Raw genomic sequence first — 20,907 nt, 5'->3', positions numbered from 1 at the left:
TGGCTGGAAGGCTGGAAGGAAGTACGCCAAGGCCGAGTTGTGGGCTTGATCACACGGAGCTTGCTGTCGGCACTTCTAGCCACTCATGTTCGCAACGACACAAGACTATATATATCAACAGCGAGGTGAGGGCATGCAGTGGGATAGCACACTGAAAGACCTGAAGCTCACGACACGCCTCCTTGGCTGCTCGATCAGCCCTTTCGTTCCCCAGAATTCTTGCGTCCCCTGTTACCCAGCAGAAAGACACCTGCTTCCCCAGTCGCTGTAATTGGAGGAGGGCGTCGTGTATAGTCTGGATTCCTTTATCTGCTGGGCAGAAACGCTGGAGAGAGTAAAGGGCGCTCAAAGAACCTGAACGGACGAGAAATCTAACACTGGGAGAAAGTCTCATCTGCTCCAGTGCCCGCAAGATGGCATACAATTCTGCGTCAAAGATGGTAAATTCGGGAGGCAGTCTGACCTTGAGGACACGATCCGGAAAGACGACAGAGCAACCAACAGAGTCACCCTGCTTAAACCCATCCGTAAAAACAGTTACATGGTCGTGGTGCTCAGATAAAACGGCATAAAAGACCCCATGAAAAACGGAAGCAGGAGTGCTCCATGCGGGGATTCGACTGGCCACAGGTGCTTTTTGGATCGGTCCCATACCCAGCCTCTGTGCTGAGACCGGGGAACCGCCACTACCATCCGGCGGCAGCTCCTACTGGTGCGCCAGGCTTGCAACTTTCTTGCAGCTCCAACCTCCTCTACTCACCATATTGATGCTCATCCGCCTCTGGACCGCCTTTTTTCCCACCGTCCTCGGGCTACGTTGCCGTTTGGGATCCGTGTGCCACGTGTGCTAAGAGTCCCTCGGTGTGGAGTCTGTACGACCCCAAATCCAGGGTTTTAACCGCCTGCCACCCTGGTTACTGGAGAGGCCCAGAGTGATTTTAGATTTGATGCGGTACAGGAGAGATAGATAGGTGGTGAACATCTTGAGCACTTCAAGATCTACGACTATTTAGGCGTAATATGAAATGTATGTTCAGGTAAAGTCAGCGTTCTGAAATACGAATGGAAGATTTAGCTTTGCTGGAATATTTCTGTGCGAATACAGTGCACCTGTGAAGGAAATCTGATAGGAGACGCGAGCGCGGCTATACCTAGAGTATTTTTCCAGTGTTCACAGCCCTTATCAAGTAGGCATGACAACACGCATACAGTTAATCCGAAGGCTCGTTACAATGATTGTAACAAGTCGCTTTTACCCATGCGAAAGGGTAATACAAATGTTCGAGGAGCTTAAATGGAATCCTTGAAAGTAAGACGAAACCCTGCTGGGTAAACGGAGAGTACCTGTTCTCGGAGAAGACAAGTGTGTCCACTATGGTGCCACAGTGGTGTTCTCGCGCAGATATACAGACATACAAAAACTAAACGCCTCCCGAACAGGCCATGAAGGTCCAACAGTACCGACCAGCCGCCGTTTCATCCTCAGCCCACAGGCGCCACTGGATGCCGATGTAGAGGGGCACGTGGTCAGCACACCGCTCTCCTAGCCATATGTTTGTTTCCAAGACTGGAGCCACTGCTCCTCAATCAAGTAGCTCCTCAGTTTGCCTCACAACGGCTGAGTGCACCCCGCTTGCCAACAGCGCTCGATAGAGACACGCAGAGAATCATTTTTCTTCGTCTTCGCGCGAATGGTATAGGAAAGATTGGTATGAAGTACCTTCCGCAGTGCATCGTACAGTGGCACGGGGAGCGTATATGTAGATGTAGACTAAGGTAGGATGAGAAACTTTTGACAACAGCCGGCCGCGGTGGTCTAGCGGTTCTAGGCGCTCAGTCCGGAGCCGCGCGACTGCTACGGTCGCAGGTTCGAATCCTGCCTCGGGCATGGATGTGTGTGATGTCCTTAGGTTAGTTAGCTTTAAGTAGTTCTAAGTTCTAGGGGACTGTTGACCACAGATGTTAAGTCCCATAGTGCTCAGAGCCAGTTGAACCATTTTGACAACATGTAATGATAAGATCCAAGGCGTAAATAAAGCTGAAGAAAGAAATGTTTACAAAGAGTGCTACAGCCAACAAACACTTTTTTAAGTGGAGCCACAGCCGATATAAATTGCTTGAAGAAAGTACTTTTTCTGCGTGAGGCTGCATTCTTTGTTTTTAATATAGAAAAAAAAAAAGGCTCTGAGCACTATGGGACTCAACATCGGAGGTCATCAGTTCCCTAGAACTTAGAATTGCTCAAACCTAACTAACCTAAGGGCATCACACACATCCATGCCCGAGGCAGGATTCGAACCTGTGACCGTAGCGGTCGCGCGGTTCCATACTGTAGCGCCTAGAACCGCTCGGCCACCCCGGCCGGCTTTCATGTAGAATCTCACTTCTGTGCAATGAATTTTGACAGTGTCATATTGGAGTACGCGATCTATTTTGAAAAATACTTTTTTAATCACAAATGTCTTGATCACATTCGGTGGATTCATAACAGTTCACCTGTTTCGACTGTAATGACTCACGGTGAGAACTAAAACCCAGGAAAGCCAAAAATGCCAAATTACTATTAAATACACAGTCCATCCACATTAATGTGACCACCACCTATGTTCAACGCCAACATGCATTAACCACTCACAGAGGGCAGGTGATAACACTAGCAGTGGAGGGTATGATCATTGGCTTTCGCGCCAAGGGTGGAAGCTTTTCATAAACGGCTCAGTTTGTCAACTGTTTTCATGTCGTCGTGGCTAAAGTACACCGTGCATGGCAAAATGGCGCTATCCAAAACCGGCGCCTTGGCAACTGTGATGCACCACGGGTCGTTTATGACAGGGGTGAACGGAGCCTACAGACATGTGTCCGGGTGAACAGACGTGCACCTGTCGAGAAACTGACCGCCCAGATGAACCAAGTTGTTATCAACAGTGTCTCTTCAAACGTTCAGTGAACGTTGCTGTGTATAGGCCTCAACAGCAGTTTGCTCGTTCATGAGCGCAAACCGACTGCTGTTCGTCGGCGACGAAGCCTGGAGACTTGCACGCAAGTACCGAAACTGGCCGTCCACTGAGTGGCGGCAGATGGCCTATCCAGATGAATCACGTTTTGCTCTCCTTCGGACAAATTACCGATACCTTGTGACAATTGTCGGAAGGTTCCAAGACGGAGGAGGGAGCATTATGGTCTGGGGAGTGTTTACGTGGCATTCCCTGCGTGACCTCGTCATTCTGGAAGGCACAATGGATCAGCACAGGTACGCGTCTATCCTGGGGGGCCATGTCCACCCCTACATGCAGTTCGTTTTTCCTCAGCACGATGGAATCTACCAGCAGGATAACGCAACGTGTCAGACAGCTCGCAATGTGCGTGCACGGGTCGAAAAGCACCGGGATGAGTCTGCCGTAACACCCTGGCCACCACAAGCTGCAGATTTAAACCCAATACAGAATCTGTGACACCACCTCCATCATTTAAAAGATCTCTGTACCTCAGTATTCAATTAATGCTAACGGGTAGAATTCCAGTAACAAGCGTTAAATTACAGTCCACGACTTAATTATATTACCAAAAGCGCAAGTCAGTAGCCGAAGAAGGAATTTAACGATTATCCTGAAAACTTACGTTGAGATGGTGGTGGAATTATTTACCTTCGCCACAGATCTCAACAGGCCTTCGTACAAGATTTACCCAGGTGTAACGAAACGATTAGGTTTTAGAGCTTTAAAATAGGAAAAACAACAATATTACCATACATGTCCTAATTGCTTAAAACAAATACACTACTGGCCGTTAAAATTGCTGCACCAAGAAGAAATGCAGATGATAAACGGGTATTCATTGGACAAATATATTATACTAGAACTGACATATGACTACATTTTCACGCAATCTGGGTGCATAGATCCTGAGAAATAAGTACCCAGAACAACCACCTGTTGCCGTAATAACGGCCTTCATACGCCTGGGCATTGAGTCAAACATAGCTTGGATGGCGTGTACATGTACAGCTGCCCATGCAGCTTCAACACGATACCACAGTTCATCAAGAGTAGTGACTGGCATATTGTGACGAGTCAGTTGCTCGGCCACCATTGACCAGACGTTTTCAATTGATGAGAGATCTGGAGAATGTGCTGGCCAGGGTAGCAGTCGAACATTTTCTGTATCCGGAAAGCCCGTACAGGACCTGCAACATGCGGTCATGCATTATCGTGCTGAAATGTAGGGTTACGCAGAGATCGAATGAAGGGTAGAGCGTCGGGTCGTAACACATCTGAAATGCTACGTACACTGTTCAAAGTGCTGTCAATGCGAACAAGAGGTGACCGAGACGTGTAATCAATGGCACCCTATACCATCACGCCGGGTGATACGCCAGTATGGCGATGACGAATACACGCTTCCAATGTGCGTTCACCGCGATGTTGCTAAACACGGATGCGACCATCATGGTGCTGTAAACAGAACCTGGATTCATTACAAAATGTGACGTTTTGCTATTCGTGCACCCAGGTTCGTCGTGGAGTACACCATCGCAGGCGCCCTTGTCTGTGATGCAGTGTCAAGGGTAACCGCAACCATGGTCTCCGAGCTGATAGTCCATGCTGCTCCAAACGCCGTCGAAGTGTTCGTACAGATGATTGTTGTCTTGCAAACGTCCCCATCTGTTGACTCAGGGATCGAGACGTGGCTGCACGATCAGTTACAGCCATGCGGATAAAATGCCCGTCATCTCGACTGCTAGTGATACGAGGCCGTTCGGATCCAACACGGCGTTCCGTATTACACTCCTGAACCTACCGATTCCATATTCAGCTAACACTCATTGGATCTCGACCAACGGGAGCAGCAATGTCGCGATACGATAAACCGCAATCGGGATAGGCTACACTCCGACCTTTATCTAAGTCGGAAACGTGAGGTAAGCATTTCCCCTCCTTACACGAGGCATCACAACAACGTTTCCCCAGGCAATGGCGGTCAACTGCTGTTTGTGTATGAGAAATCGTTTGGAAACTTTCTTCAAGTCAGCACGTTGTAAGTGTCGCCACCGGCGCCAACCTTGTGTGAATGCTCTGAAAAGTTAATCATTTGCATATCACAGCATTTTCTTCCTGTCGGTTAAATTTCGCGCCTGTAGCACGTCATCTTCGTGGTGTAGCAATTTTAATGGCCAATAGTGTACATATAATTTAGCTCGTTTATTGTGTGTGTTTGGTGCAAGTGTAACTCTGACGAATACTGTTCTACCTCTCAAGTACAGAGTTTCGAGGTAAGCACGTTGGGATACCTATAAATGTCAATGTGCGCAAGGCTAACTTAATTTAAAGCGTTTTTCAAATCCGACCCTGTCACTCCCCTGTGGCTAATGTTAGAGCACAAATTAAAACAATAATCATATCAGTAAAAGAAGGATCAAGGATAAACTATAATTCTATTGGAAAGACAAATGCTATGTTCACTGTACAATCTATTTTAAATAAAAGCCCAGAAATTTACCTACACAAGTAAGAAACAATACATGTCTTGTGGACTCAAACAATTGTGAAATAAATGAACTTAACTAATATTTGGAAATTTCTGCGTGCTTCTGGCCAAAGTGGATAAGGCGATCCGAGAAATACTACACGATATGACTGACTTCATTTGTTGCTCCAAAAACTAAAAAAAGCGACTCGAATCGACTGATTGGTGTGTAGCCTTAGTGGAGTAACCTTTATATGTGATCCCAACAATTTTATCGCAATCTGCCCTAAACAGCCGGTGCCGTTGGCTACATCAGCGTAGCAAAAGCGTGCTGGTTGATCGCATTGATGATACTCGATGTAACTGCCGCTGGTGACACAGCAGCAGACTCACAAATGTCGTGAGCGCTGAAACACAAGACCTCAGACAGCAGACTGCTATCTACAACTGCTAAAGAAAAACTGAATCGTGTCACTTTACTGTCAGCAACAAACGTAAGACACGAATTCCCAGCACAAGGGGGAATTCAGCAACGTCTTCTGTGCAATTTGAATAACAGCAAAGCGCTCCCAAGAACTGTATGCCAGACGCAAGAAGAGTACTCCCAACACAAGGCGGAGGACAATATCGTCTTTAAAAGTACAGCAAAATACAGTGTTCTAACTGATCTCTAAGACAGAAGTTCTGTGTCGCACTGAGGCTTAAACAGAATACCTCTGTGCGCTAGAGAGCAAAGTCAAGAAAATATTTCTGCACTTTCGAGAATGAGACAGGATCTCCTGCTCCTTCCAGAGTTCAAAAAGGAATCCCGTAGCTAAACCTGCCGTCTCACAAGCTCGCCCCTCTCTTTACCCCCACTCTAGGTATGGGCGAGCGAATCACAGCTCAGTAACCACAGTGCATACTCCCCCTCTCCTCATACTAAACATCTCTGGCAAATTACAGTCAAGTTTTCGTGGAGTTTTCCAGAAGCCATTCCTTCTACCAATGCTTTAGGCAAATGTGCCAGTCCGGAACGTCCGACTGAAAATTTCGCGGGAAGAAGTCTGTTGTATGTGTCAAAACAGCTAGAGGCTCGAGGCGCCAACCTGCCACCAGGGCCGGCCTCGGTGGCCGAGCGGTTCTAGGCGCTACAGTCTGGAACCGTGCGACCACTACGGTCGCAGGTTCGAATCCTGCCTCGGGCATGGATGTGTGTGATGCCCTTAGGTTAGTTAAGTTTAAGTAGTTCTAAGTTCTAGGGGACTGATGACCTCAAAAGTTAAGTCCCATAGTGGTCAGAGCCATTTGAACCATTTTTGTAAATAAAAGGAACACATTCACCGAGGTGACAGAAGTCATGAGATAACTCCTGTTATCATGTCGGACCTCCTTTGGCCCGGCCTAGTGCAGCAGCTCGACGTGTCATGGACTCAACAAGTCGTTGGAAGTCCGCTGTAGAAATATTGAGCCATGGTGCTTCTATAACCGTCGATAATTGCGAAAGTATTGCCGGCGCAGATTTTTGTGCACGAGCTGATTTCTCGATTATGTCTCATAAATGTTCGATGGGATTCAAGTCAGGTGATCTGGCTGGCCAAATCATTCGCTCCAACTGTGCAAAACGTTCTTCAAACCACTCGCGAACAATTGTGGCCCAGTGAAATGGCGCCTTGTCATTCACAAAATTGCGTCGTTGTTTGGGAACATGAGGTCCATGAAAACTGCAGATGATGTCCAGGTAGCCAAAAATAACCATTTCCAGTGATTTATCGGTTGATTTGGACCAGAGCACCCTGTCCACTCCACGTAAACATAGGCCACCCCATTGTGAGGCCACCACCAGCTTGCACAGTGTCTTGTTGACAACTTGGGCCCATAGCTTCGTGCGGTCTGGGCCACACTCGAGCCCTACCATCAGGTCTCATCAACTGAAATCCGGATTCATCTGACCAGTCCACGGTTTTCCAGTATGTAGCGTCCAACCGATACGGTCACGCGCCCAGGGGAGATCCTGCAGACGATGTCGTGCTGCTAGCAGAGGTACTCACGCCGGTCGTCTGCTGCCATAGCCCTTTAACGTCCCACATTGATTCTGCGTTTATTTTACGTAGTGTTGCTTGCCTGTTGGAACTGACATCTCTACGTAAACGCCGCTGCTCTCGATAGTTAAATGAAGGTTGTCGGCTACTGCGTTGTCTGTGTTGTGAGGTAATGCCTGAAATGTGGTATTACACTCTTGACACTGTGGAACACGGAATACTAAATTCCCTAAATATTTCCGAAACGGAATGTTCCATATGTCTAGCTGCAACTATCATTCCGAGTTCAGAGTCTGTTAATTCGTGACGTGCGGCCATAATCACGTGGAAAACTTTTCACTTGAATCACCTGCGTACAAATGACAGCTTCACCAACGCACTGCCCTTTTATGCCTTGCGTGCGCGATGCCACCGCCATCTACATACACTCCTGAAAATTGAAATAAGAACACCGTGAATTCATTGTCCCAGGAAGGGGAAACTTTATTGACACATTCCTGGGGTCAGATACATCACATGATCATACTGACAGAACCACAGGCACATAGACACAGGCAACAGAGCATGCACAATGTCGGCACTAGTACAGTGTATATCCACCTTTCGCAGCAATGCAGGCTGCAATTCTCCCATGGAGACGATCGTAGAGATGCTGGATGTAGTCCTGTGGAACGGCTTGCCATGCCGTTTCCACCTGGCGCCTCAGTTGGACCAGCGTTCGTGCTGGACGTGCAGACCGCGTGAGACGACGCTTCATCCAGTCCCAAACATGCTCAATGGGGGACAGATCCGGAGATCATGCTGGCCAGGGTAGTTGACTTACACCTTCTAGAGCACGTTGGGTGGCACGGGATACATGCGGACGTGCATTGTCCTGTTGGAACAGCACGTTCCCTTGCCGGTCTAGGAATGGTAGAACGATGGGTTCGATGGCGGTTTGGATGTACCGTGCACTATTCAGTGTCCCCTCGACGATCACCAGTGGTGTACGGCCAGTGTAGGAGATCGCTCCCCAAACCATGATGCCGGGTGTTGGCCCTATGTGCCTCGGTCGTATGCAGTCCTGATTGTGGCGCTCACCTGCACGGCGCCAAACACGCATACGACCATCATTGGCACCAAGGCAGAAGCAACTCTCATCGCTGAAGACGACACGCCTCCATTCGTCCCTCCATTCACGCCTGTCGCGACACCACTGGAGGCGGGCTGCACGATGTTGGGGCGTGAGCGGAAGACGGCCTAACGGTGTGCGGGACCGTAGCCCAGCTTCATGGAGACGTTTGCGAATGGTCCTCGCCGATACCCCAGGAGCAACAGTGTCCCTAATTTGCTGGGAAATGGCGGTGCGGTCCCCTACGGCACTGCGTAGGATCCTACGGTCTTGGCGTGCATCCGTGCGTCGCTGCGGTCCGGTCCCAGGTCGACGGGCACGTGCACCTTCCGCCGACCACTGGCGACAACATCGATGTACTGTGGAGACCTCACGCCCCACGTGTTGAGCAATTCGGCGGTACGTCCACCCGGCCTCCCGCATGCCCACTATACGCCCTCGCTCAAAGTCCGTCAACTGCACATACGGTTCACGTCCACGCTGTCGCGGCATGCTACCAGTGTTAAAGACTGCTTTGGAGCTCCGTATGCCACGGCAAACTGGCTGACACTGACGGCGGCGGTGCACAAATGCTGCGCAGCTAGCGCCATTCGACGGCCAACACCGCGGTTCCTGGTGTGTCCGCTGTGCCGTGCGTGTGATCATTGCTTGTACAGCCCTCTCGCAGTGTCCGGAGCAAGTATGGTGGGTCTGACACACCGGTGTTAATGTGTTCTTTTTTCCATTTCCAGGAGTGTATGTGTATATCGCTATCTAACCACTTTCGTCACCCCAGTGCAAATTTAACATATTATATTACAATAGTTGGCACTTGATTTATAAACATCAAACACGGAACCAATTTTCGTCGACACGTAACTGATGGGCCCGCCAGTCTCTCACGAACACTGTCTTCATTTACCCAGGCCATTAGTATGTTCACTCGCTTCGGTAAAGGTAAGCCCCGTTAAGATGTAACACAGCAGACGGAGGCTCACCATTACCTTCTGTAATATGATGATGATGATGACGATGACTGCCACAAAGATCTCACAGCAGGTACACCTCGGTGATCTACTATCGTGGCAGGATCAGAACCAGGATCCGCCACATGGAAATGTTCCAGACCAGCGGTGGAAAAGCCACGAAAGCGCTGAAAAATTTGCATGTGGCTGGCAACTGTGTCGCGATGGACACGGTAACGTTGCGTGGCTGGTGGCAGCGCAACTTGAACTTCGCGGAGGCCGTGCCGAGCGCCGCCTGCCGCGAGAGGGCAGAGTGACGTCATCGCGGAGGAGCAGTGGCGACCGGCGGCCAGAACGACTGATGTGGCCGAGCATATGGGACGAGAACTGGACAGGCTCCCAGTCCGGTGATTACTGCTCATGTAGTAACGTTTTACGGACGTCTAGTCACTCCAACCACTAACAAAACTATAATTATCTCAGTTGATTGTAGAATGATTAAAGTCTCCTCTAATTATTGCAGTATGATTAAAGGAACTTATGTACAAGCGAACTTTGTCTTTCTCTCAAGTTTTCGGTTGTATCAGGAGGTCAGTTTGGTGGTATTCAGAAGGACCCTTTTATAATTTTATGCCCACACTTGGTATCGAGTCTTGCCTAAACAGTCTCGCATGGAGCTCAGTTTCTATCTCGGTGGATTTGAGCTTCTTGTATACTGCGACAAACACACAACCTGCATCGCTGATTTCCCTATACTTTTACTACACGCTTAAATTTGCCCAACTACTAGCAACTTCAGGTTTTAACAAGCTTTCTGTGCCTATTATTAAATGAGCTTCAAGACCTGAGCCTTAGGAGCGCTTCAAACTCTGGCACTTTGTTGCGAATGCTTCGGCAGTTAACCACTATGGTTTCAATACTTTCACCTGCAGGAGGCGTTTCTTTCGATCTTAAACTGATACATTTCGGTTTCCTACAGCTGTCGTTATCTGAACTGTATAGAGAGTCACCTAATCTAACAAGGGAACCTCCCCATCGCACCCCCCTCAGATTTGGTTATAAGTTGGCACAGTGGATATGCCTTGAAAAACTGAACACAGATCATTCGAGAAAACAGGAAGAAGTTGTGTGGAACTATGAAAAAAATAAGCAATATATACAAACTGAGTAGTCCATATGCAAGATAAGCAACATGAATGAGAACGTGAGCGTAAGAGCACCGTGGTCCTGTGGTTAGCGTGAGCAACTGCGGAGTGCGGGGTCCTTGGTTCAAGTCTTCCATTGTGTGAAAATTTTTGTTCCTTTATTTTCGCAAAGTTATGATCTGTCCGTTCGTTCATTGACGTCTCTGTTCACTGTAATAAGTTTAGTGTCTAAGTTTTGCAAACGCACCGAAAACGTACAGTTCGGAAAATATTCATTGACCTTGTTATTGAAGTCGCGAGCTATATTTGCTGGATTCATATTGCCCACGGAATACATCTCACGTGTTTAATGCACTCCCGTCCAAAGTAGCGAACAGTCAACTGCCAGCCAGGGAGCCTCGTTAACACGAATACTCTCTCTTCCGTGCGCTGTTGTCGACTGACGTCGTGTGTTTCGATGTTTGTTTAGATGTAGCATCCTCATACTAAGGCGCAGTTACCTCGCATCGGGCGGACGGACGGACAGATAATAATTGTCTGAAAATAAAAAAAATAAAATCTTCACTGGCGGAAAGACTTGAACCGAGGACCTCTTGTTCCGCAGCTGCTCACGCTAACCAAGGGAGCACGACGCTCCTGAGCTCACGTTCTCCTTGATGTTGCCGATCTTGCACATGGACTACTCAGTTTGTATATTTTGCTATTTTTTTCATAGTTCCACACAACTTCTTCCTGTTTTCTCGATTGATCTGTGTTCAGTTTTTCAAGGCCTATCCACTGTGCCAACTTATAACTAAATCTGAGGGGAGTGCGATGGGGAGGTTCCCTTGTCAGAAATCCTTGCGTGCACCCCACATACAGTTAGCTGCCTCTGATGTGGACGCCCGACCCATTTAGGGAAACTCTACAACTCTTAGCCCTGTGGCTCAAGTCTAGGAATTCACAGCCGAGCTTGGCACAGAACCTTGGAGTCTCTGTTTCAAGCCTTCCACTCGACTCAGAAGCAGGGGGCAGGGTCCCTTCTGAGGTGAATGCTGCAGACAGTGACCTTCGTGGAAACTCCGTGAGCAAGGCTGGTATTCTCAACCCTCTCCGTCAGTCGTCGGAATGATCCAAGTATGACCTCAGTGCCCAGACAACAGGTGCAGTTTGTTACGAAGTGCGCCGCATCATGTAGTTGCTTCCAGCCTGGTCCCTCAATGGCTGCTGAATAGCCTCTTGAGCATGCTGAATGAGGCCTCCAGACACACACACCGAGTGTACCTCATGTTCCTCCCAATCTGTCCGTCTGCTTAACTGAGTGGCACACACACTCCGGCACGGTAGCTTAGTGTGTTTGGTCAGTGGGTTAGCTGCCCTCTATAATAAAAAAAAAATTCGAGTTAATAGATGAACGGCGAACTTGAAAAAGCATCATGGAACGTCCGCGCCGAACAAATACAACGAGCACTAACGAACAAAATGATATCAACAAAAAAAAAAAAAGGTGGTTACGTGCTTGCCTACCATGCACCGGGCCCGGGTTCGATTCCCGACCGCGTTGGAGATTTTCTCCGCTCGTCGACTAGGTGTTGTGTTGTCGTCATCATCTCTTCATCTTCATTACTGGCACGCAAGTCGCCCAATGTGGCTCCGACTGAAATAAGACCCGCACTCGGCGGCCGAGCTTCCCCAGATTGGGCCTCCCGGCCACCAATGCCATACGATAATTTCTTTTTTTTCTTCCAATCCCTTGCTATCGCTTCCCTATGGGGTACATTTCTCATTATTCTCCGTACGTTTGAACGCCTAACGGTTGATACATACTTACCCTTTTGTGTTCCGTGCTCCTGACGAGGGACAGAGAAGATTTCCCCAAAACAGGTGAAGTGAGTCCCACTGGTTCAGTTTCAGTGAAAGACAGCATCTCTAACTTATTTGTTGGAGGGACTGGTATAACATCTTAAGTCTTCCTTGGTTCCTGTCTACCTTGTACATGACGCCTAGACAGACAATTGACACGCCACTCACAGTGAAGTGGACGAGTAATGTTAGGGCTCGTCAGTATAAACATTTTAGTAGGTACCCTTATTTTATTATTTTTGTCTAATGAGGGAATTGCCGTAATCAGGAAATGAGAGTTCCAGAACGTAAGTAACTAATTATCGTAATTTAATCTAAAGATTTGTGTGAATGAAGACTTGCTTGCGGAACTCTTGGTCTGCACTAGGCGAAAAGGTAAAAATAAAATGGTAACAGTCGTACGTTCAGATGATGGTAACACTTCACAGCCAGTCAAAGTATTGGGTTCGTTCATAACTTATTAGTGTTTTTCCATAAGTTTAGTAATAAACACAACAGGTACGCATAACAGAGACTTAACTCCTCAATAATATATTCTCCGTCACTATTTACAACAGTCTGCCAACACTGGGGTGACATTTCGATTCCGCGGCTGTAGAAATCACGTCGTCTTGAGGTGAAGATCTCGTCGAGCCACCTTCGGAGCACAATTTCATCCGGAAAAGAAGATCTTTGAATGTTGTTCGACAGGAAGCGCAATAGGGGAAATTCTGAGGGTGCAAGATCAGGTGAATAAGGTAGGTGCGGAGTGACTTTCCATTCCATCTCCTGTACAGCATTTTTTGTCACTATAGCAGAATGCGGGCGGGCGTTATTGTATAGTAGCATCACTTCACGTAGTCTTCCTGGTCTTTGTGCTTGGATTGTGTCTACAAGACGTCTCAGTTGTTGAAAATAAATGTCAGCGGTGATGGATACACCTCGGGGAAGCAATTCGTAGTACACCATACCGTCGCTATTCCTCCAGCTACATAACGTTATGTTTTGTGGATGAGAGGTTGTCTTTGTACGGGGAGTCGCTGCTTTGTTTGGGCTCAACCATTCCTTTCTTTTCCTTACGTTAGCAAAAAGACACCTTTTCTCATCGCCAGTAACGATACCGGATAGGAGTGGTCGGTGTTGTTCACGAGCCTTTTTATGACGAACATCGAGAGATACACACACATGACCACCCGTTGATTTTTATTATTCTGGCTCAGGGCATGCTGTTCCCATACATCTGATAATTGAACCTTCCACAGTGCATGCAAATGTCGCAAGATGTTGGAATGATCACGTTTCATCCTGTTTGCCAGTTCTCGAGTACAATGAGGTGGATCATTGGGTTAATGCTTTTAAACTATTTTCGTCAATCACCGGAAGGTCTTCCTGAATTTCGAGAGACACTAATGTCAAAACGATCCTTCTTAAAACGAGACCATTTTCTTGCCGTGCTCTGTCCAATGGCGTTATCCCCACACGTGCCGCAAATGTTTTTGGCTGCCTCCGCTGTTGTCACCCCTCTATTGAACTCAAACAGAAGAATACGTCGGATGTGTTCCTATTTCTGCACTTGACACTCCATTTTCTAGCTTCCACAGCTCCACTCACTATCTCCAAATGACAAAATGACAGTATATGAGCTCAGGTACGAGTGGTTCAAATGGCTCTGAGCACTATGGGACTCAACTGCTGAGGTCATTAGTCCCCTAGAACTTAGAACTAGTTAAACCTAACTAACCTAAGGACATCACTAACATCCATGCCCGAGGCAGGATTCGAACCTGCGACCGTAGCGGTCTTGCGGTTCCAGACTGCAGCGCCTTTAACCGCACGGCCACTTCGGCCGGCTCAGGTACGAGTGTGTTTCAAATGAAAACCTGAAAAGTTCCATAAAATTTGTGGTGCAATGGAGTCGGTAAGTGTCAGCAGTGTTCCTTGTGATTCGGAAAGTGACCAACAGGTGGCAGTGTGATGCTAAGCGTAGGAGAAGGCAGCAATGTCCAGAACGAGATGGCCGCCCTGCTATCAACATGCACAGCGACTGAACAGCGATCTGTTATGCGTTTGCCCGTGGATCAGTCCGGGCTACCGCATAGTGACGGACGAGAACACTGCGTTAGTCGAGGAGTCTATAAAGAAGAACAGACGCGTAACTCTGAAAGAAATAACCACAGATTTGAAGATTAGTATTGTTTCAGCGCAGAACATTGTTCACAATGTTATGCATTTCTGGGAGAAATTGATACAAGCGATGAGACCTGGATCATCTATCATCAACCAGAAACGAAAAGGTCAAGCAAACAATGGCGCCACAACTCATCGCCGAAACCAAAAAAATTCCGCACTCAGCCGTTTGCTGGAAAGGTCACGCTCATTCTCTTCCGGGATGCGAATAGAGTAATTGTGGAGCATTACGTGGACAGTGGAGTGGCGATAACCAGTGTTCTTATTCAGATATGCAGCAAAATCAATTTCGCTCTGCGATCAGGAGTAAACGACGAGGACTTCTGATTTCAGGAGTATTGCTACAGCATGACAACGCTCGACAGCATACAGCCCGTAATACGGTTGAGACTAGAATGAGATTTTCATTCTGCAGCGGAGTGTGCGCTGATATGAAACTTCCTGGCAGATTAAAACTGTGTGCCGGACCGAGACTTGAAGTCGGGACCTTTGCCTTTTCCGGGAAAGTGCTCTACCAACTGAGCTACCCAAGCACGACTGACGACCCGTCCTCACAGCTTTACTTCTGCCAGTACCTCGTCTCCTGCCTTCCAACTTCACAGAAGCTCTTCTGCGAACCTTGCAGAACTAGCACTCCTGGAAGAAAGGATATTGCGGAGACATGGTTCAGCCACAGCCTGGGGGATGTTTCCAGAATGAGATTTTCGCTCTGCAGCGGAGTGTGCGCTGATATAAAACTTCCTGGCAAATTAAAACTGTGTGCCAGGCGGTAGGAGACGCGGTACTGGCGGAATTACGGCTGTGGGGACGGGTCGTGATTCGTGCTTGGGTAGATCAGTTGGTAGAGCACTTGCCCGCGAAAGGCAAAGGTCCCGAGTTCGAGTCTCGGTCCAGCACACAGTTCTAATCTGTCAGGAAGTTTCATATCAGCGCACACTCCGCTGCAGAGTGAAAATCTCATTCTGGAAATATCCCCCAGGCTGTGGCTAAGGCATGTCTCCGCAATACCCTCTCTTCCAGGAATGCTAGTTCTGCAAGGTTCGCAGGAGAGCTTCTGTGAAGTTTGGAAGGTAGGAGACGAGGTACTGGCGGAATTACGGCTGTGGGGACGGGTCGTGATTCGTGCTTGGGTAAAACAGTTGGTAGAGTACTTCCCCGTGAAAGGGAAAGGTCCCGAGTTCGAGTCTCGGTCCGACACACAGTTTTAATCGGTTGAGACTAGTCAGGAAATTCAATTTGAATGTGTTGTACATCCCCCCTATTCCCCAGACTTCGCTCCTTGTGACTTTCATCTGTACGGCGCAATCAAAGAAGCAATGGAAGGCAGGCATTTAAGAAGTGACAAAGAGGTGAAAGTCACGGTCCACGACTGGCTACACACACGACAAAAGAATTCTTTCATCACGGAACCTATGCATTTCCGAAGCGGTGGAATAGGTGCATTCAACGTTGGAGAGACTATGTCGAAAAATGACATGTAAACCGATGAGGCAAAGCATTAAGATCATCTACTTAACAGCTTCTTTGTCCACCTCTGGAACCAAGTACATCACTGATTATCAGGAATCCGACAATTGTTGGTGGTTTATGGAGGTATGTGGCATAAGATGTGTGTGATAATGCTCCTCAAACCACTGCTGCGGCCGGCGGATGTGGCCGAGCGGTTCTAGGCGCTGCAGTCTGGAACCGCGAGACCGCTACGGTCGCAGGTTCGAATCCTGCCTCGGGCATGGGTGTGTATGATGTCCTTAGGTTAGTTAGGTTTAAGTAGTTCTAAGCTCTAGGCGACTGATGACCTCAGCAGTTAAATCCCATAGTGCTTAGAGCCGTTTGAACCATTTGAACCACGTTCTGTGAAGGGTTGTGGACGTTCAGCCACTTAGCACCTAGTGGTAGTTTCAGTGTCGTATGTCTTTCCTTAGACGCTCACGACAGTAGCACGTGGACATTCAACCAGCTTCGCCGTTTCCGAGATACTCGCGCACAGGCTCTGCGTAACAATAATCTGCCCTTTGTCAAAGTCACTTATCTCAATGGATTTCCCTATTTGCAGCCCATATCTTCGATGGGGTCATCCCCCGTCCGTGTCTGCTCCACTGACACACTTTTATTGCGGCGACACGTGCCCGCAACGCCACCAGGCGGCATCCAACGTCGCGGTGGGCAGTGCTCATGCAAAAAAATGGCTCTGAGCACTATGGGACTTAACTTCTGAGGTCATCTGTCCCAAGAACTTAGAACTACTTAAACCTAACTAACCTAAGGACATCACATACATCCGTGCCCGAGGCAGGATTCGAACCTGCGACCGTAGCGGTCGCGCGGCTCCAGACTGTAGCGTCTAGAACCGCTCGGCCACATCGGCCGGCCAGTGCTCATGTTTTGGCTTATCAATGTGTTTTGTTCATTGTTACAATTAAAAATATTGTGTCACTCTTAAGGTTTTCACCTTAATTACCCTCGTAGCAACGAATAGAAAAATGACAATCGAGAAATTAACCCATTGCAAATGGAATACCAATACTCAAAAAAAAACCGCTACGAACGTATTCGCTAACCTAATATTAAAAGTTTTGAGATAATTCACGAGAGAAGTAGTTATCGGACAAAAAGACGTATCCGTGCATTCTTTTATAAGTGGAGATCGAGTGTTTTTACAAAAATTAGCCTTGTATCGGCGCTCGTCGAAATAATGTAAACGGTGACCTACGAGGCCGTCCATCTTAATTTGAGCCGGGTAAATGTAATGGGAAGGCAGACGTAACGGCAGGAGAGGTTTCCCGGCTGCCCCGTGATTAACGTCAGCGGGACGTCGGCGCGCCGCGGCGGCCACCCGCAACCCGTCAGCGCCGCGTATGAAGCCGTCGGCGCGCTGACAGCCGGCGCCGGGCACCCGGCAATATTCTCAGAGTTTTTCCGGAAAGGCCGACCTGCGGGCGGAATCCCAGCGCCGGACGCCGTATCTGGCGGGCCGCTAACAGCGGTAATTACGGGTCCCGCCGACGTGGCTTTTTGTGGACGCGCCGACCACCAGGCAGGGGAGGGGAGGGGAGGGGCGGGACGCGCGCAATTTGGCTGTCGTCGTGGAGCGGCGGCTACCCGACCCGGCCACGCCCCCGGCTGCAGATTCCACCACGCACCTACAACGGCCGGCGGCAGGTCTCCGCTCCAAGATCCACATCGGCCGCATCCGAGTAAGCTCACTGCCGCAATACTGACGGTGCCTCCAGGGGCGGAGTAGGATGTAGCATCTGACTCCATACCTCATTCCAGATTACCCAACTCTATCGGTTATCGAAATTTGGTGCTACAGAAGAATGCTGAAGATTAGATGGGTTGTAATGTTGTTGCATTAGTTCGTACTGAAAGCGGTGCTGTTATCCAAGACAATAAAAGCGGGTTAAAAGCTGTGAGCTATCTGGGGAAGTTAACCTTGCATTACTGAGCAACTGTTTCACCAGGTATCCAGTCTAGCTTACCAAACTCCAGACCAGACTAACATTAATTATAAACTATTAGTACTCATCTTACGATAACCGGTGATATATATATATATATATATATATATATATATATATATATATATATATATATATATATATATATATATATATAAAGACAAATTAAATAAAAAGAAATAAATCAGTTTATATTTGGAAATTTATTTTAACATTGATCATTGTTCCGTTAAAATTTCAGCATATCAAACTTGATTCATAACTAAACTGGTGCCTTATTTAGGATTGTGAAAATGTGAGTTTGTAATCTTACGGAACACATCAAATATGGAGCCAAGATTGGGAGACTGCATACAACACTGCATTCATAAAATAACACATGAAGAACGTTGAAACATATGCAAGAGGAAATTAACCAATCCTGTCCGTCATGAAATTACCACACACTGGTATACTAAATTCATACTAACTCTCTGTGAAATCTTCCCGAAAAGAATAGCTGAGGGCTACTTTGATGATTACACTACATGCTTCACGTGGTCAACTTGGTTTACACAAAGAGTGTAACTCCACAATAATTTTGATAATTAAAGTAAATTACATCGAAACACAAATTACAAAAGAAAAACCCCGAACTGGTTACTATCGTCTTACTATTAACCTGATGGGTCAAACAATTGTATAAGCACATGGTACTGATCTCACAGAGTACACTCCACGTGGGTTGAACATAAAGAAAAGTTGCTATATTGAAAAGTACTGTCAAGACGAAGACGTTATAATCTCACGCACATTCGCATTTAAGATTGATGATCTTAGTTAGAGTTACGGATCATCCACACGTGGTTCCACCTTACTCACAAAGTAGTGACAAAGCAACTACCGGAAGATATTCTGAACTTCACAGTCGAATTACACTGCGTTGCAATTTAAGGTAACATTAGATATTTTAGATCTAAACCTGAAATAAAGGTGATTAAATTTTCAGTTAGGCTCAACTTAAGAAATCCATTGTCCTACGGACTTAGCAGAGACTCGCTTAGCCAGAGATCTTACCACTTCAGACGCTCGCCGTAGACAGACTGGCCTGGGCCCCTACCGAGGGTGCTTCACAGATACAAACAGAAGTGACCAGAGAGGCAGCTTCCCATACCAACATGACAAGGGATGGACAGGACCATACTAAGGATAGAAACCTCTTTGCTTTTAGAAAGCGTAGCTACCTGTTCCGACGTTGGTCCTACTGTTCTCTAGCAGACAGGCCTGTCTGCTACCATCAAGCATGCAACTAGAAATACAATTGCTCATTCATCCTCTCACACAGAAGGGAAGTGGGATAACAGTACCTTATCATATACAGTATATAAAAGAAAGCGGATGTAGGTTCCGTATGAGACTGTGTGACATGAATTACATACAGGGTGTTTCAAAAATGACCGGTATATTTGAAACGGCAATAAAAACTAAACGAGCAGCGATAGAAATACACCGTTTGTTGCAATATGCTTGGGACAACAGTACATTTTCAGGCGGACAAACTTTCGAAATTACAGTAGTTACACTTTTCAACAACAGATGGCGCTGCAAGTGATGTGAAAGATATAGAAGACAACGCAGTCTGTGGGTGCGCCATTCTGTACGTCGTCTTTCTGCTGTAAGCGTGTGCTGTTCACAACGTGCAAGTGTACTGTGGACAACATGGTTTATTCCTTAGAACAGAGGATTTTTCTGGTGTTGGAATTCCACCGCCTAGAACACAGTGTTGTTGCAACAAGACGAAGTTTTCAACGGAGGTTTAATGTAACCAAAGGACCGAAAAGCGATACAATAAAGGATCTGTTTGAAAAATTTCAACGGACTGGGAACGTGACGGATGAACGTGCTGGAAAGGTAGGGCGACCGCGTACGGCAACCACAGAGGGCAACGCGCAGCTAGTGCAGCAAGTGATCCAACAGCGGCCTCGGGTTTCCGTTCGCCGTGTTGCAGCTGCGGTTCAAATGACGCCAACGTCCACGTATCGTCTCATGCGCCACAGTTTACACCTCTATCCATACAAAATTCAAACGCGGCAACCCCTCAGCGCCGCTACCATTGCTGCACGAGAGACATTCGCTAACGATATAGTGCACAGGATTGATGATGGCGATATGCATGTGGGCAGCATTTGGTTTACTGACGAAGCTTATTTTTACCTGGACGGCTTCGTCAATAAACAGAACTGGCGCATATGGGGAACCGAAAAACCCCATGTTGCAGTCCCATCGTCCCTGCATCCTCAAAAAGTACTGGTCTGGGCCGCCATGTCTTCCAAAGGAATCATTGGCCCATTTTTCAGATCCGAAACGATTACTGCATCACGCTATCTGGACATTCTTCGTGAATTTGTGGCGGTACAAACTGCCTTAGACGACACTGCGAACACCTCGTGGTTTATGCAAGATGGTGCCCGGCCACATCGCACGGCCGACGTCTTTAATTTCCTGAATGAATATTTCGATGATCGTGTGATTGCTTTGGGCTATCCGAAACATACAGGAGGCGGCGTGGATTGGCTTCCCTATTCGCCAGACATGAACCCCTGTGACTTCTTTCTGTGGGGACACTTGAAAGACCAGGTGTACCGCCAGAATCCAAAAACAATTGAACAGCTGAAGCAGTACATCTCATCTGCATGTGAAGCCATTCCGCCAGACACGTTGTCAAAGGTTTCGGGTAATTTCATTCAGAGACTACGCCATATTATTGCTACGCATGGT

At 47.6% G+C, this 20,907-nt stretch overlaps 1 protein-coding gene across 1 annotated transcript in view; it reads left to right on the top strand.

The window, feature by feature from the left end:
* LOC126235345 (uncharacterized) overlaps positions 1-17,933 on the top strand; it is a 31,652-nt gene extending 13,719 nt beyond the window's left edge. The window contains exon 2 of the mRNA XM_049944066.1: positions 17,463-17,933. Within this exon, the coding sequence (XP_049800023.1) occupies positions 17,463-17,933 (471 nt within the window). The remainder of the gene's footprint in view (positions 1-17,462) is intronic.
* Positions 17,934-20,907: the final 2,974 nt, after the last annotated feature.

Source organism: Schistocerca nitens, chromosome 2 (genome assembly GCF_023898315.1).
Source record: "Schistocerca nitens isolate TAMUIC-IGC-003100 chromosome 2, iqSchNite1.1, whole genome shotgun sequence".
In the NCBI taxonomy this organism is placed as follows: Eukaryota; Metazoa; Arthropoda; class Insecta; order Orthoptera; family Acrididae; genus Schistocerca; species Schistocerca nitens.
This window is presented reverse-complemented; position numbering and strand designations above follow the sequence as displayed.